This window comes from Pelodiscus sinensis, chromosome 14, assembly GCF_052426305.1.
Source record: "Pelodiscus sinensis isolate ZL-2025 chromosome 14, ASM5242630v1, whole genome shotgun sequence".
NCBI classification, from domain to species: Eukaryota; Metazoa; Chordata; order Testudines; family Trionychidae; genus Pelodiscus; species Pelodiscus sinensis.
The window spans coordinates 41,760,977-41,778,929 of NC_143065.1; the positions used below are offsets into that span (position 1 = coordinate 41,760,977).

The 17,953-nt window shown below is 41.1% G+C and overlaps 1 protein-coding gene across 1 annotated transcript in view; it reads left to right on the plus strand.

The window, feature by feature from the left end:
* Positions 1-17,953, plus strand: part of DIS3L (DIS3 like exosome 3'-5' exoribonuclease) — a 35,649-nt gene that overhangs the window by 15,768 nt on the left and 1,928 nt on the right. Inside the window, exons 8-16 of the mRNA XM_075896870.2 lie at positions 1,422-1,591; positions 2,802-2,963; positions 3,238-3,485; positions 6,524-6,616; positions 8,640-9,173; positions 11,516-11,670; positions 11,838-12,016; positions 15,948-16,093; positions 17,735-17,909. Of these exons, the coding sequence (XP_075752985.1) occupies positions 1,422-1,591; positions 2,802-2,963; positions 3,238-3,485; positions 6,524-6,616; positions 8,640-9,173; positions 11,516-11,670; positions 11,838-12,016; positions 15,948-16,093; positions 17,735-17,909 (1,862 nt within the window). The remainder of the gene's footprint in view (positions 1-1,421; positions 1,592-2,801; positions 2,964-3,237; positions 3,486-6,523; positions 6,617-8,639; positions 9,174-11,515; positions 11,671-11,837; positions 12,017-15,947; positions 16,094-17,734; positions 17,910-17,953) is intronic.

Sequence of the window (17,953 nt, forward strand, 5' to 3'; positions counted from 1 at the left end):
CCTTTTCCTTCCTGTAACCACTGCTTTTTTCACAACATATTTTTCCCTAGCTGTATTCTTGGAAGTGGCTGAATCATTTTGAACCTACATTTTCCAAAAATAATTACCCTAAAAGAGGCAACTGGCATGGAAAATTTCAGCTAAAATGGTTAGTTTGACAAATTTACAAGTAATGGAAAATAGATCTTACAATAGAAGGCATTGGTTGACTTTAATAATAGGCAGTACTGTCTGCCCATCCTATAATATTCCCACAGAAAAACACTTTAAATTAGAGTCATAGTTGCTCAGATGCATTTATCAACAATACAGTCACTTAACATTAAGGTGAATGCCAGCTGAGCTGAAATTGGTCTGAGTGATATGTTGCATACTTTACTACCCAAACGCACAGTCTCTCACTTCACAACACAAGTCTGATAGAATCACTCATGGTACACCCTGGTCCCAATTCTGCATAATTACCCTCAAACACAAAACATTAACTTGAGCCTCCTACTTTGCCATGTTCAAAGTAACGTTGCCTATAAAGCTTTCAAAAGTGCCTTGATTTAAGTGCCTATCTCCCATTGAAAGCCAAAAGACCTAGGCTTCCAAATCCCTATTACTATGTTCCACTCCAGAGTTGGCTGCATTCCTAACATCAATTAAGAAGATTCCTGTCGATAGTTTATGGACAATCAGTTTATGTCTGTAAATCACATTGATGTCCTTTTGGGATGAATGGTGCTATATAAATTTAGCTCATTAGAGTCTGGCTGTATAAATGTTGGTTTATCATAAACTTGTATTTGAACAACATTAATATTGATTTTGATTAAAACATGTATGCATAGCACTCAAAACAGGTCAGAACTCGTACAGCCACAATCTAAAACTCATTAGTCACTTGCTTGCATATCAGATCTCGTTAGCCATCCTAGTATTGACTTGTGGACAAACAAGCTCATCCTGCAGAGTGATGAATCCTCCAAACCTCCCACATAGGTTTTACTGTTCCTGCCTAAACTAGTGATCCCCAGACTGTGGGGGTGGGGAACAGTAACAACAGGCTTGGGCAGGGAGCACTATCCAGTCTCACTCAGCGCAGCCAGAGGTCCACTCCACCTGCTGCCCAGCTCTGGCCCTAGCCACAACTGTGCTACATCCCCCTACTCTGCCCCCAGCTCAGCTCCAGCCACAACTCTGCCCTCATTCCCTCTTTACCTCCAGGTTCACTCTGCCTGCAGTCCCAGCTCCTCCTCCATTCCCAGTTCTTCCCCAGCTCTGCCTTCTCTGCCGAGGAAGCCTTGGCTGTGCAGTATTGCAGATGGGGTGTCAATAGATTCAGTTACTGGTAAAGGGGGAAGGAGGCCAGGAAAAGTTTGGGCACCACTGGTCTAACCATTTGATGTCTAGCCAAAGGTATTTCTCCTTCAAAGGCAGAGTTGTTGGAATCATTCAGAAGAATTGGCGAGATTATGTGGTCACTTTTCCATCGATGGAAGAGAGTCAATCTCAGGGTAAAAATGCCCAGAAAATCCTTGTTACACCTTGGGATTATAGAATTCCCAAAATCAGGATCAGTACGCAGCAAGCTGAAGCATTACAGGTAAATAATATGATGTGTAGGCAAATAATAGAAATACTCACTGCTCCAAAGATTTTCTGTGTAAAATAAATACATGGGAGATGAGAGAAGAGGCTGGTTTTCTGGTACATGTAAATATTTGATAGTCACTGTTTACATTTTCCCCCTGAATCTAAGTCAGTCTACAGAAGCAGATGTGACATCTTATTTTTCACAGCAGTCCAGTAGCAGGGAGGGCATAATGAACACATGACATATTACCATACAACTAACACTTAGAGCATTAGCTGCAAATGTACTCTATATTAATTAAAACATATGGGTCTTCCTCCTTCCATAGACTGTAATATGTTTTGGGACAAGTGGCTTCTAGTAGCTAGGGGTATGTCTACACTACCACCCTAGTTCTAACTAGGGTGGTTAATGTAGGCATTCGAACTTGAAAATGAAGCCCGGGATTTGAATTTCCCGGGCTTCATTTGCATGTTGCCGGGCGCCGCCATTTTTAAATGTCTGCTAGTTCGGACTCCGTGCCCGCGGCTACACGCGGCACGAACTAGGTAGTTCGGAATAGGCTTCCTATTCCAAACTACCTGTACTCCTCGTGGAATGAGGCTCTATTGCTGGTGCCTGGCTCTATTGCTGGTGCCAGCTGCCAGGTTCTCTGCTGCCGGGTTGCCTGCCAGGCTTCCCTCCTTGCTGCTGACCAGGCTTTACTGTCAGCCCCAGCCACCAGACTTCCTGTTCCAAGGCTGCTGGCCTCCCATCTGGCCCTGACTCCCAGCCGCTGGGGTTTCTCTGGTCCAGAGGCCCTTTATCCTGCTGGACCATGGATGTTACTGGACCAGAGAGGTTCAAACAGTACAGAGATTATTATGTAGGATATAATAAATGACTCTACTAACTGGATTCTCTGCTGCAACTGAAATCTTCTGGAGGCAGCAGAGGTGCCAAACTGAAAGGAGCTATTGCTTCCTGATTCTCGGCTGCATTGTACATTAGAGCCTGAGGTCTGAATGAATTTAACATATGTATATCTTGACTTTAATTTGAAGATATGGATTATCTTATTAAATGCTTATGAATGGTATTTAATAAGGAAAATGTGTAGTCTCCTTCAGCATGTATTTGTGTATTTATTTATTTTTATGATTGCCAGTGTCTTTGGGTTATGTTGATTGTTTTTCATTATTGAATTGCTGCCCTAACATGAGTTATTGTCTTACTGCAGAACTGTAGAGTTGTTGTGCGAATTGATTCTTGGGAGTCAACATCCGTGTATCCAAATGGACATTTTGTACGAGTTTTAGGGCGGATAGGAGATCTTGAAGGGGAGACCGCAGCAATTCTGGTGGAGAACGGCATTTCTGTTGCTCCTTTCTCAGAAGCCCAGGTTTGATTTTGTGATGAATTGCACTCTTTAACACTGTAATTCCCAAACTGTAGTCTTCTAAGGAGAGAAATCCGCTGGGGGTTTGAAGAGAGCTGTCTGGGGACATTAATACTTTCTTGTAAGGTAAACATGAAGGAAAGACTTGGAGAGTACAGTTCAGTATAAATACTGATATTTGTGACATTGTAAGAGAAAAAAATGAAATGTAAATCTAATTTGTAACCTCTGTATGTAGAAAACTTATAATTTTATGGTTGCTGATACTCTTGTGCAGATGTGTGAGATGCCTTTCAGTACCCCAGAGAATCCATGGAAGGTGAATCCAGAGGAGGAATTAAAACGCATAGACTTGAGGGATACACATTTAGTATTCAGCATTGACCCCAAAGGCTGTGAAGATGTGGATGATGCCCTGTCCATTAGAGAATTAGCCAATGGGAACCTGGAGCTAGGTGTCCATATTGCAGACGTAACCCATTTTGTGGCAGTAAATTCTTACACTGACATTGAAGCCAGAGCAAGGTAAGTTGTACTTATTATAGAAACTGTAAAAGCAGATTGGGGAAGGAGGAGGAGCAGGATGTTTGTAGTTAGACTCTTAAACAATATTAAGAGATTATTGAGTGTGGGAAGCCTATTAGTTTTCTAAAGAGAAACTGACATCAAACCTAGCTTTTTAAAAATAAACAAGATAATATGTCATGTTTGGTAGACTCAGCTGCCACAAAAATATTTATTGTGCTGCTGGCCTGGAGGAAGCAGGATGTTGTGGGAGGGACTCCCTTTTGATCAGCTTTGTTTCCTTTTTTTATCCATAAAATGTGTCTTTCCCAGACAGGTTTGGAAGTCTAGTAAAATGAATTATTTGATGCAGTTACTAGTAGTGGCCTGTATTGTTTCAGTGCTGCCAGGCTTGTTGAATTTTGGAGGGACTATATCTTTACAGAAGATATATTTGTGACACAAGAAGCAGTCCTTACATGAATTCCAAAATATAAATAACACTCCTAAAAGTATAAGGAGAGGCTCTTTTGTGCAATCACATAGCAGAGCCAACAAGTAAAATTTCTGATGCTTGCAGGACTGCTGACTACAATTGTGGGCCCCGGGGTGGAACAGTCAGTGGGCCGCGCTGTTGCTCAGTTAGCTGCCAGCTGTGCTGTTGAGTTCACTTTTCTGGCGTGGCCCAAGCTGCTCTGAAAAAATGAAGCAACTGCCAAAACACTAGCATGCTACTGATTCTGCAGAGCAAAGAACTAGCCCTCTTGCATGCATATTATCTGCATACATAGCGCAGCTATAAGAGGCTAAACAAATCTATGTGTCAAAGAATCATGCTCTCATTGCAAATATCAGTACAATATTTTCTGATACTGGAAAAGAAAGGAGAGTAAAAGGCATCACTAAGGCTTACTAAGGATATCGACTCTTAATTTGATTAATAATGCACACACATAGGACAGTAAAAAATAAGTAATAAAGCAACACACACAGCACATAAAGCCACAAAGAAACAAGTGACAACACTGAAAATACAAAGGGAAGTAAAACATCAAGTGGTTGGTGATAGGTATTTTAAATTAATGTTTAGGACCCACGCTGTGCAAGTGCAACAGAACCCTGTAGCAACAGGCAAAGTCCGAGAGAGAGAGATAGAGTGTGTGTGTGTGTGTGGCGTGCGCGCGCGCGCAAAAGTAACCAACTCAGAATAGAAGCTCTGGAGTACATTTACACCTGGCTTCAAAGTTTACAGACAGGTCCCTACTTTGAAGAGTTTGTAAATAAGGTCTTAATCCACCAGTACACCTAAGCACCACAACTACTGCTTGCTACTGAGTCAGTGGCAGCACTTGCCTGGAATCCAACTTTAATTGAATGGCCAAACAAACAGGATCCGTGGTGAAGTTCTTCCAGCTTTTAACAATGTATCATGGTTTAATTAATAATATAGCGTATCTTTTAAAAAAATAATAAAGACCACAATTTTCAGATATCTACAACATTCCAAAAATTATGTTGTTAAAAATCCTTTTCTTTTTTTACCTTAAGCTATTAATACCACTTACGAAAACTTTGTTTGAAATGTAACCCTGCAAATGTCATGAGGTAGGCCTGTTCACATGCTTTTACTCCCGAATTCATTCACTAAAACCCCAATCCTGCAAATGCCTATGCATGGGAGCCCTCCATATGTGTAACTATTTGCCGGGTAAGTCTGTATTGCCACTATACTACACTGCAACTTTCGGGTTTAGGGGTGTGAAAAAACATGCACACATCAAGTACAGCTGGAAAGTGCCAATGTTCCCAGCACTGTTAGCTACTCCCCAGTCGAGGTAGTTTACACAGAGTTCTCTCCCAGCGCTCCTGCCGTGGCCATGCTTTCAGTTTAAAGCACTGCTGTGGCTGCGCTTTAATTTTAGAAGTGTAGACAAAGCCTAAGGCAGAGTAAATAGCACAAAAGCAGCTTCTTACCGTGACACCAATCCAAATAAAATCCCAGAAGTATTTATTTTGACCTTCAATTGCTATACTTTACCCATAAGATCATTCCCATTTAGCCACATTCCCCTTTCCCCCGTATCTCAAAATACCAGCAACTCACCAGAAATCTTGACAGAAACTCCCCTCCAGTCTGGGGCTGAGGGAGAGTCCTGTCTCTCACAGACCCCAGGAGCAGCAGCCCAGTTGGGCTACCTAGTCTGAATCTCCTCTCCCAGGCATGGCAGGCAATCCATCTGGGAGTGGGACACCCCAAACTCCCACCCCCTCTTAACTCTCCTGACCCCCACCTACGCTCTGTTCCATTCATGATCTCAGCTTCTTCCACCTTCTTTCCAAGCAGGGGAGGGGGTCAGAGGCTCTGGCCACAAGGGGAGCGTGTAGGCAGAAGGGGTGGACTGGGGGCTATCCTCTCAAGATGGGGAGCTACAACTGCTCCGACGATTTAAAAGGATTTGGAACTCTCAACCACCAGTACTGTGGCAGCAGCCAGGCCCACCTGGGCTCTTTTAAATCACCCAAGTCCCTGAACAATTGTCCCTACTGCCCCCTTGTCGGCAGGCCTGGATACTTGGAGTCAGCTGGAAAACTTATGACTTAAGAGGGGTATTGGCATACACATATTTTCATTTGCCAGATATGTCAGTCCTCTTCTATTCTTGCCATTATTTTGAAATTAAAATATTGAAACTCTGTTTTTATTAAATATATTGCTTTATGTAATTGCAGACTTCTATAAACTTGGTAGCCAGTGAAGATACGTGGTACAGTTTATGAATAATCTTCTCTTTTTAGCTGACTACACTTTTTAGCTGTAGGCTTTAACCCTGAATTCCTTGTGCACTCACAATTCCAAACTGAAGTTGCATGAGGAAAGCAGGATTGGGCCCATAATTTGTAAATGAATGTTTATTTAACATGATTGCAATATTGTGCTTGTGTGCGGTGTGTAAAACTAACCTTTTGAAATCAGGTGACATTTGTATCTTGTTGTGCTGAAGTTGTGCTTATGTTGCAAACTGCTTCTGAGATGTACTATGAATGTGTTTTATCTTCAGGGCAACAACGTATTATTTAGCTGATCGTCGTTATGATATGCTGCCTTCCATCCTGAGTGCTGACTTGTGCTCTCTTCTTAGCAGAGTTGACAGGTACGATTTTTGTAATACTGATAACTAACGAGAGATCTACTGATGCACAAGAGATTTACACAAATAACTTAATTATTGCTATGAACAGGTATCCAAGTACATCTCTTGTACAAATGTTCGCGATTAACGTATTTGGGATCCTGTATATAAATATCCCATGTGTAGTGAGATTAATTCTGCAAAACTAATAAGGAATTGTGGAAGGGCCACAGTGAGTGCGCCATACTCAGGGAAGCCTTCAAGAAATAGGACAGACAATCTCCCCAAACTGGTGGTTTATTCTCTAATTACATTCACGAAGCCAGTAACAAAAGAGTTTCTGCAATACCAGCTGGTTAACTAGAAACTAAAAGTAATCCTCTTTAGACATTCCAGTCCTTGTATTCCATCCAGATGAACAGATCTAATATGGTGAGAGGTTACTGAAAACCTTATTCACCATATGTGAGGTTTTTACTAATCCCAAAAGATCAAACACTTATTTCAGATCTCACCTAGATGTCACGCAATCAGTCAATCCTTAGTTAACTAAAGATTTATTCATAAAAAAGAAGAGACTTATAAATGATTGCAAAGTCTTTATATCAAGTTTGTAGCAGTGATGAAATAGACTGTTACCAGAGAGATTTTTGTAAGCTAACTTCTAAAAGGAAAGTCCTTGGTCCACAGTTCAAGATGATCCTTTTAGTTGTAAATCCATAGTCTACGGAATTAGTGCAGGAAAGATGCAAAATAGCAGAGGTCTTTTATACCCTTTACTTTGCACGTAGAAGTTCACTGTCCCAAACAAAACTCACAGCCTAGGTGCATTGAAAGTTACTGGCCCAAGATGGAGTTCAAGGTCACATGAGCATATCATGTGCCGTTACATGGTTTGCTGAATTAAAGGAGGTGGCAATTGGCTTCTCATTGTCTGAGGCATCCTCTGAGTGGAATGAGTTTCTTCTATGGCCCATTGTGTGATTGGAGGGTTCTTAAGGTCTATCAGCCCATAGCTGTCTAGACTTGATGTGAATCTAGAGATTGTCACTCAGGAATGCAACATTCGTTTACGATACAATCACATAGCAAATATTCATAACTTTGGGTACAAAGATGGTACATGCATATAAACAGGATAATCTTAGTTAGTAAATCCTAACTTTTCTATTAATACCTTACATGGCATACTTTGTATAAGATTTTTCAATTTGGGACTCATGGTGACTCTGTTAGTGTAACCAGTTAGTGTAACCAGTAATTTTTATATAGCATCACAGGAATGGTGTATTTAAAAAAGCAGGAAACATTTATTTTGGAGGTGCAAATTAATGTGTATAAAATGCACATAATTTGCATTTTTAAATCTTCAAGTTAGAGTTACATGCACTTAAACAAATCCCTATCTTACCTGTGAAAGAACTTCTTTGACCCTATCCTACAAAGATGTATACATGTGCTAATGTTTTTATTTAGTGAGAATAGTTCTGTTCATCAATCAAACAGAAACATAACTCCTTGTAGGTTCAAAGACTTAGCATGCAATCGCAACTAAAACTGAGCGTGGTCTTTTTATGAATATATAATGATGTAGTCCACAACAAACATTTGTTGTCATGTAAGTGTCCCATTGGTAATGCTCCTTTAATAGGCATCTCTCTCCATTTTTAAAGAGTTTTTTGGGGACAAATTTCATGCTCAGAGCAATTCCATAGATCAGATTATTGTTGGTTTTATACCCATTCAAACATCAGCTTCTTTCCTCAAAAGGGTATCAGTTGTGGTTGATGTTTCTTGATACGGACCATTGCTGATGTAATTTGTCTCCATGTGTTGACCGTATTGTCCTCAGGGTTGAAAGGCAATTGCGTGAACGAGTGGCACTGGCAAGGCCCTGTTTATTTCTTGAAGTAAAATATAGAGCTGTTAGCTCAAGAAACTAAAAGGAATCTGTAGGCTTCTCAAATGTTGATTTCTTTAAAGTTCCATTTTATGAAAACTGGAAGTGGTTATAAATAGATTAACTGAAATTTTTATTTTTAAGGTATGCTGTCAGTGTCATGTGGGAGCTAGATAAAAATTCCTATGAAATCCTGAGAGTCTGGTACAACAGAACCATCATTCAGTCTTCATACAAACTGGTCTACGAGGTAGCACAGGGGTTATTAGATGGTGACCTAAGTGTAGTTGATGATATCCTGGAACTCAAAGAACTGGATGAGAGAACTAGACAGCAGAAGCTGGAAGTGCTGGTCTGGGCAATAGGAAAACTGACTGATGTAGCTCGACATGTTCGGGCTAAACGCGACAGCTGTGGTGCTCTAGAGCTGGAAGGAGTGGAAGTAAGAGTACAGCTGGATGATAAAAAGAACATTCATGATCTCATCCCTAAACAGCCACTAGAGGTGCACGAGACTGTAGCTGAATGTATGATCCTTGCCAACCACTGGGTGGCGAAGATGATTTGGGAGAACTTTCCTCACCACGCCTTGCTGCGCCGACATCCTCCACCGCGGCAAGAGTTTTTTGCTGAGCTCCGAGAATGCGCCAGTGCCAAAGGCTTTTCCATAGACACACGGTACCTTTTACTTCTCTTAGTTTGTTGTAAGCACTCAGAGAGACATTCCAGTGGTTAACCGTTATAACGTAGACAAACATGTACAAAGTATAATAAACCACATTTGATGTTTCATAGCGTTTCGTTTTAAGACTAGGCGTGATAAGTGTGTGGAGGGGATGGTATAATGAGAGTGCCTAAAATGGCACGTGGCCCCCTCTGCAACTACTATTAGCAGTGGAAGATGAGATAGTGGAAGGGGTGGGCTCTGAGTAACTTCTTTGGCTCACATCACCAGGATCTAACCGATCACTGTATTTGGGATCAGGAAGGAATTGTCCCCTATGCCAGACTAGGGATTCTAAAGGTTAACTGGTAAGCATAACGCTAAATGGGTAATGCTTACCAGTTCTGGTTAATCGCTAACTGGTGGGGGCTGGAGCAGCTCCCCACCTGCTGTGGGCAGGGGGCTGCTCCAGCTTCACAAGAGGCCCACCATGGACAGGGGCTGCTCTTGTCCAGAGCAGCCTCTGCTGCATGGAGTCTAGGCCTGCCGCAAGCAGGGGCTAGGAGCTAGGAGCCGGCAGCAGCCCTAGCGCGGAGCTGGGAGCCCTGCAGGCTGGAACTGTCTATGGCCTGGATCCTGCTTAGTTGGTTAACTGATTAACTGGAATTTTACATCCCTGGGTCAGACTGGCAAAGACTGCAGGATTTTCTCCTTCTTCTGCAGCATGAGCTATGGGTCACTTGCTGGTTTGAACTAGAGTAAATGGTGAAATCTCTGTAACTTGAAGTCCTCAGATCAAGATTTGGGAAGTGCATTAACTCAGAGGTTATGGGCCTGATACAGGAATGTATGGGTGAGGTTCTGTGGCCTGCAATGTGTAGTAGTCAGATTAGAAACAAGATTATCATGACAGTCCCTTCTGGCCTGGATGTAAATATGTCCTACATTCTGTCCAGCCAGAGTGGAAAGACCAAATTGCGTTCACACTGATTTTAAGATTGTTCTAGCTGTGATTGCTCCCTCATTCCTCTAGTTAGGGTGGACAATAATTTTTTATAAGAGTCACTCCAAGAATTTAGAAAGTGGTTGAGGGCCGCACTCTTCCATGATATTAATGGAGGAGGTACAGGGTCTGGGATGGAGGTTGGGTGCAGAAGGGAGCTTGGGTGAAGGAGGCATTTGTGACCTAGGGCACTGGACTGGGGTTGGATTGTGACCTAGGGCAGGGAATTGGGGTACAGGAGAGGGGTGTAGGGGATTGGGTTGTGAGTTATGGCAGGAGGAGACTGTGATCTGGGGCAGGGGATTGGGGTGCTGGATCTGGGAGGGGGTATGGATGCAGGAGAGGAGGCAGCAGATTTGGGTATGTGGAGTAGAGGGACAGGAGTGGTTGGGAAAGGAAGAGGCTGGGGTTCCAGAGGCAGCCTCTGGCCAGGGACTTACCAGCTAGCAGCCTGTTCCTGAATCGGTCTCTCTGCCTGCCCCGCCCCCCGCACAGGCTGCAGCCATGTGCTCTCTGTGAATAACTATGAGCTCTTTGTGCTTTGTGGCTGCTTGTTATTGAAACAGGCAGCTCCCATTGGCCAGTTTCTGGCCAGAAGCCAGCCAATAGGATTGTGCTGGGGGTGGGAGCAGCTCCTAAAGCTTCCCCCCCCTCCGCCGGGCTCAGTTTTTAAAGTGAAACTTCCCCGCAACCGCATTTCTGAGCACGTGTGGGTGGGGCTAGGCAAGCGGGGAGCCTGTCTGGGGCCTGCTCTAGTAGCATCCTGAGTTTGCTCTTCTTGACTAAAGAAGGTTGAGTGAAATATAAGTTAGCATTTAAAATTTAGGGAAAGGTTGTACCTGTGAGGGTTGTGGTGTAGACCATTGCAATTTCAAGGAAAGCACCAAAAGGCATCCCTTTTGGGAATACTGGGAGCATATGTGTGTTCACAACTACATCCTTTTGATTGGGGTGCAGCTTACTCCTCCTGCCTTGTGTGGCCAGCTCTGCAGACTAGCGCTTGTATAGTGGGTGAAACCAGCTCCTCCATCCATTTTATGAGACTGGGCAACTTCACAGAAATAAGAATAGAGTAGCCCACATGCTCCAGTCGCGCCTGGCCCTCGCATGGCATTCAGAAGAGGAGCAGAAGAGGAAGCTTAACTAAATGGAATCTGGCATTTTCAAATAAGAATACTATTCTAGGGCAGAGGTGCTGCTACAGTTTTTGGTTTAGAAGTTTTAATTATTAAGCAAAATGAAATCTGATTATTAATTACTTGAACGTGTATTGCCTTGCTATTTTTAAATCACACGGTCTAATGTTCAGGGACAGCATAATTATATTAAGAATTCATTATTTGTTTTTGGTAGGTCTAATAAAGCACTGGCTGATTCTCTGGATAAAGCAGAAGATCCCTTAGATCCAATTGTGAATAAACTACTGCGGTCCATGGCTACTCAGGCAATGTCTAATGCACTGTACTTCTCAAGTGGCTCTTGTCCTGAAGAAGAGTTCCATCATTATGGTACCCTAGCTTTGGGGGGAGGAAGGGAGGGAGTGCGGGTGTGTGTTATGTAAATATAAATACACACACACACACACACACACACACACACACTTCTGTGTAACTTTTTTTCTTTCAATCACTGGAGTTTAATTACTTCTTTTCATCACTGTCTCCTTTTGTCATAGGACTGGCCCTAGATAAATATACGCATTTTACTTCTCCTATTAGAAGATATGCTGATATTGTCGTCCACAGACTGCTAATGGTTGCCACTTTAAAAGATACTGAAGTAAATGCTACAGTTAATTTGTTCAGCAACAAAGATCTTGAGGAATTGTGTAGACACATCAACAACAGAAACAGGGTAAGATGGAGGGCAGTTATGTCTTTGAATGTGTTTGAACAGCACCTTGTGCAATAGTCCTCAATTCTTACTGGGAGCTTCTAGATGCTACATAATAAAGCTAGTCTTTTAATTAAATAATATTAAACATCATTAAATCACAGTATAAAGTAATCAAAGGAATATAGGTAAAACTTGAAAATGTCATTACAGCTTACACTTAAGCAAAACAGGAAAATATACAACCAGAAATGCAAAGGTTTAATCCTCTTGGCTACGTCTACATTGGCAAGATTTTGCGCAAATACTTTTAATGCAAGAGTTTTTGCGTTAAAATATTTGCGCAAGAGAGTGTCTACACTGGCATGTGCTTTTGCGCAAAAGAATCTGTGCCAGTGTAGACGCTCTCTCGCGCAAGAAAGCTCCGATGGCCATTTTAGCCATCGGGCTTTCTTGCGCAAGAAATTCATGTTGCCTATCTACACTGGCCTCTTGCGCAAAAGGGCTTATTCCTGAGCGAGAGCGTCATAGTTCTTGCGCAAGAAGCTCTACTTGCGCAAGTAATGGAGTCTCCATCCCTGGAGGTGTTTAAGTCTCGGCTTGACAAAGCCCTGGCCGGGTTGATTTAGTTGGAATTGGTCCTGCCTAGAGCAGGGGGCTGGACTTGATGACCTTCTGAGGTCTCTTCCAGCGCTATGGTTCTATGATTCTATGATTAGTACGTCAGTGTTCTTGCGCAAGAGCTCGCAGCCAGTGTAGACAGGCGGCAAGTTTTTGTGCAAAATCTTGCCAATGCAGACTCAGCCCTTGAGTGTGTGGTGAAGCATTAGAAAGGTGGAAGGTAGGAAGCACACTTAAAAAGTATGCAGGAACTTGCAACATAGTCTTATTCCCTGTGATATTACAGAAATTTGAAATAGTAATTCCTTTTTGTAAATGGTTAACAAGAAACTCCCATCTTTTTAAAACATCATTTCTCTAAATGACTGCTCTGGAGTTGCAAGGTCTAGGAAGACATAAACCATACGTAGGGTTTCTTTGCCTCAGCCTAAGCCATAGCATTTTAACAATACAGTAAATACTTTATATGAAAGTTGGCCTTGTTTGGCTTGTGCTAATAACTGCCTTAATGGCAAGAGTTGGTAAGTTTGAACTGAAAATACCAACATTTTTTCGATTATCGAAGGCAAAAAGCCCCTTGCCCCAGCTGAGCAAAAGTTGGTACCATTGGGCTAAATGTTGTTCTCAAATCCATTTGCATATCTGAAGAAAAGTCTGTGGCCTTTTGTTAATCAGGTTGCTTCCTTTGACAGTGACTGTATTACTTGCTAACATACATGATAAGTTATTTTAAAATGTCTTTGATGGCGCATCTCTGAGTTTTTCTGTTTCCTTCTCTAAAGGTTTCTGGACCCAAAAACTCGTTTCCAAAATTTTCACTGAAATTCTGATGTTTAAAAATGTACAGAAGGTTCAGGGGGTATCCAAGTTAGTCTGTAACTGGAAAAACTTAAAAAACGATTAGTCTAGCAGCACATTAAAGACTAACAAAACACATGGATGGTTTCATGAGCACAACCCACTTCTTTCATCTGAAGAAGTGGGTTGTGCCCACAAAAGCTCAAGATACCATCTACAAGTTTTGTTAATCTTTAAGGTGCTGCTAGATTATTTGTTGTTTTTTATATTTTTTTAAAAACGTTCAGTTTGATACAGAGAACACATAGCTATCTTTAACCTTGGGATAAAAATTTGGGAATTAACCGTCACAATCTTTTGATGTTTCTGCTAGAACTACATGCTTGACTTTTTCATGGGGGGGAATAAGTTTCATTTTTCATAGCCTAATTTGGATCAAGCAAGTTCTGCTGATAAAAGTAAAATTTTCCTGAATCAAGTTTTTAACACAGCAGTTAACAAATTTGTAAATCTGTAGGCAGAGTGTGATGAGATCTTTAAGAAACAAACAAGTACTTTAGGTTGAAAGTGTAGCTGGACTTGCATCACTAATGAAAAAAGAGGGTAAGAAAGAACAAATCTCCGATTTTAGTTACAGTTTTTGTTTGGGAATCTTGTAGAGGCAGATTGTCCCAGGAAAAGGGACAAAGAAGCCCCATTTACCTCTGGAAAGATAGTGTTGTCAGTAGAGTACAGTAGAAGCTAGCTAAAAGCCGAAGGGCTTATCCACACAGCGTGATAACGCTCACTATGAGGGCGTGATTTCTTAAATTCACTAACGTGCATTTGGTCCCTTTGTAGACCCTACTGGTATGCACTAATGTGCTGTAATGTGTAAAAAGTAAATAAAAATGAGCTTACTGGAGCCAGATAATCCTGAGCTGCCTAGTGGACTAGTTACACTGAAGCCAGCCCTCTGTACTTAGCTTCTGCACCTTTCAATTCTTCTCATCCCTTGCTCATGATGGAAGAAATAATGGGAGTATGATTGGTGATAGTGGCTTCTCTCTGCCAACAGAAAGGAAAAGGATCTGATATGGATTTTCCAACCCTAAATAAACCATAATTTAAAAACGATTTTCATCCTGTATTCATACCGCCTTTTTAAAAACCCAGATGTGCTTGGTCTACATTACAAAGTTAGGTCAATGACCTAGTTGTGCATGTGCCTATGCTTAAATTTGTACCACCAATGTAAGCACCCCATTCCAGTGATGCAGTAATTCTTCCATCAAATCTAGCTGTTGCTTCTTGGATAGGTGGATTAACTATGCCAACAGAACCCCTCCTGTTGCCTGTGGGTGTTTATGCTGAAGTGTTATAGTGGCACAGGTGCAGCACCCCAAATGTAGACAAGTCCTAAATTGAACTTTACTGTTGGAGAACCAATGCAGGCCTGACAGTGTTTCAATAAAGAGACAAGGTGGATGAGGTCTTATCTTTGATTGGACCAGCTTTTGTCGGTGAAAGACACAAGTATGTGCACTTACATAGAGCTCTTCTTCAGGTCTGGAAAAGGTACTCTGTCAGTGAAATAAAAGGATGGAACAAATAAGGAATTAACATGGTTTAAGAGACCAAGGTGAAGTGGGTAGTTAGAGCCTCTATAGTTATAGAACAAAGGTGGGTGGGTTAATTAAAGGTTGTAATAAGCTTTAAATACAGTTTATGATGTCCCTAGTTTTGGTTCCTAGTAGAGTTATGATTTTAAATTTCCAGTCTCATCTTTTGAAGGCGTTGTGCAGATTTCCTTTGAAGACTGAGAGATCAGATAGATGAATATTTTGTGAAAAGTGTTTCCCAACAGGTGGATTGTGTGTCGAGCATTTTTCTGTGTAAGATCATTTGAGAACATAGTGATCATGTTATCTCAACCACATAGCTGTTGGGGCATTTAGTGCACTGGCTCAGATATGCCTCCTGCAATAAGTATGTATAGGATCAGTGGGATTGAACAGTGTTGTAGGGGGGCGTTTGATCAGTATCTGAGTGGAGATAGGTCTGGTTTTGCATGTGTTACTGTAGAGGCTGGTGCTGTTTTGGATTACTGGTTATTTGTTGTTAACATTCCATTTTTCAGTTTCTAAGAGATACTACCGTTAGACGCAGATTGCTCAGCCCTATTCAATATGGTAGCATGACATTTCAGAAGTACTTCATAATGTGTTTGCACTGTAATTGATAGCTTTGTAGAAGTTAACAATCTTAATGCTTTTAGTCTTTGGTTACCATTCAAAGCAATCTGCAACCAAAAGGTATGAAAGTTACAACAAAGTTTGGCCAGTTTTTTTCCCCAGTAATGATAATGGGCTTTAACTTTATACCTTGTCTATGCTGTATGCTTGATTTCACTGAAGGTGTATTTTTGTAAAAATATAATACTGGAATGACCTTTGTAGAGTCTTACAATTATTGAAGTCAAATAAGCCTCTTCTAGAACATTTTATTTTAATGCTTTGTTAAAAGTCTTTTTATGGGGGCACTCTTTTGACAGGCTGCACAACATGTCCAGAAACAGTCTACGGAGCTTTTCCAGTGTATGTATTTCAAAGAAAAAGTCCCTGAAACAGATGAGCGCTGTACAGCAGATGGTGTTGTTTACTCCATTCGAACAAATGGTGTACTTGTTTTTGTACCAAGGTAAGTCAGAGTTTGCAGTTGGTATGGAAATAAGATATAGTAGGGCGTAGTATTAATGAAAACTTCTGGTTCTTGAGACGGGCAACAGTAACAGACTATAACATAGTTTGTTGTTGAAAGAGGGATTAAGTTTTAATTTAGGCCCAATGGTTTTCTAGCCCTTGAATCTAAAAACCAAAAAAGTTCCTAACAGGAAGAAAAAGGGGATGATACTTACAGTATCTATTTTGAATGCTTTATTTCCTATCTTAAATGATTGTCTGACCCTACTCCTTCCATTGTCCAGCTTCCTTATAATTGAAATTTGTACCACTTTAAATTAATTTTCCAATAACAAAATTAATTTGTTCTACTTAGTTCTAAGTGTTTTTATAACAGAAATTGACTGGATACTTGAAAAAAGGACAACTGTTTCTTGAAGAAAGTTTAAAACGGATTTCCCCAGCTACCTCTACTTTGCACTGCATTCATTCCTCCCATTAATTAACATAAGGGGTACCTAGATTTGGGGAGATGGAGTTAGAGAGTATACCAGCTGTATTCTTGTTTTCTTATTTTAATAGCATTCCATCTGTCTCTCTGAGGCTAAAAGGGTTGTGGTGGGAAAGAGTGAGATGTGGCAACATCATGAGATGAGAGCATGTGTGACTGACATACTTTAACATCATGAAAAGTAACTCTTACATGGCAATTTTAATCTTGAATTTGTTTAAAATATCTTCCCATTCTATAAACTGTTATGCATTAGCTATAACTTAAAAAGAATACTGAACGGAATGAGTTAGGAAAGCAGCTGGGTCTGTGCAGAAGTTGGACAGCCCTCCCTTTAATACTCCAGTCTCCAAAAGCCAGGGAAAAAGCAGCTACTGCTGCTAAGTTAGCATGGGCATCCTCATAACCATTTACAGTAGACTTCTGATAATCCGGAACCTATGGGACCTAGGTGGTGCTGGATTATCAGATATGACGAACTATCAGAAGGTACTATAAGATGGTTATATATATACACTGTATACATTATACTGTATGTAAAGTGTTCTTAACCCTTTATATTGTACATACTGTATACAGTATACTGTAATATTTTAGGTTTTTTAAGCCTTTTTTACCCTTTTTGCTCAGTTCAGCTGCTGCTACCTTGTGACTCATTTTTTGCTGAAGCTCACTCACTAGGCTCTTGCCATTTTGATGCTGGACTATTGGAGTTTTACTGTACTTTGTAGTTACAGTTCTGATCAGCTCCTACTTCCTACACCTGACAAGCAGCTAAAGTAGACTTCAGTACTGGTTCAGTGGAGGGGGGAGTTGCAGAATGCATGTATAATATCTTCGGGGTTTTGCCCTTGCCCAATGCTTGCTCTTTATATTTAGATTGTAATTTTTTGGAAGAGAGGCTCACTTCACAACTGGGACACTTAAATTTCTTGATACATTAACTTGATTCATACTTTTGTCATTTATCTGAAGTTATGGGACATGCTGATCAGGATCCAGTGCATTTCTATTGTTTGTTTACATAGATGTAGTCTTTCCTCTGCTTTGGTATGTTGATGGTTTAGAATCACTATAGTGGGTGATGGCTCTGAATGGTACCATAATACTGTTTTGTGTATTTGTGTTTTCATTTTGTGCATCACATAGGTATGGCATTAAAGGTGCTGCTTATCTAAAAAACAAAGAGGGTTTGGTCATCTCTTTTCAGTCTGATGGCTCTTGTATGTGGAAACCGGGTTCTCTCCTCCACTGTCAGAACAGAATTATTTCTACTACAGCTGATGGAGAATTTGTTACATTGAGTCTGTTTGACCATATAACAGTAAGTCTTAATAAATTCACTTAATGGTGGAAGCATCAGAGCAG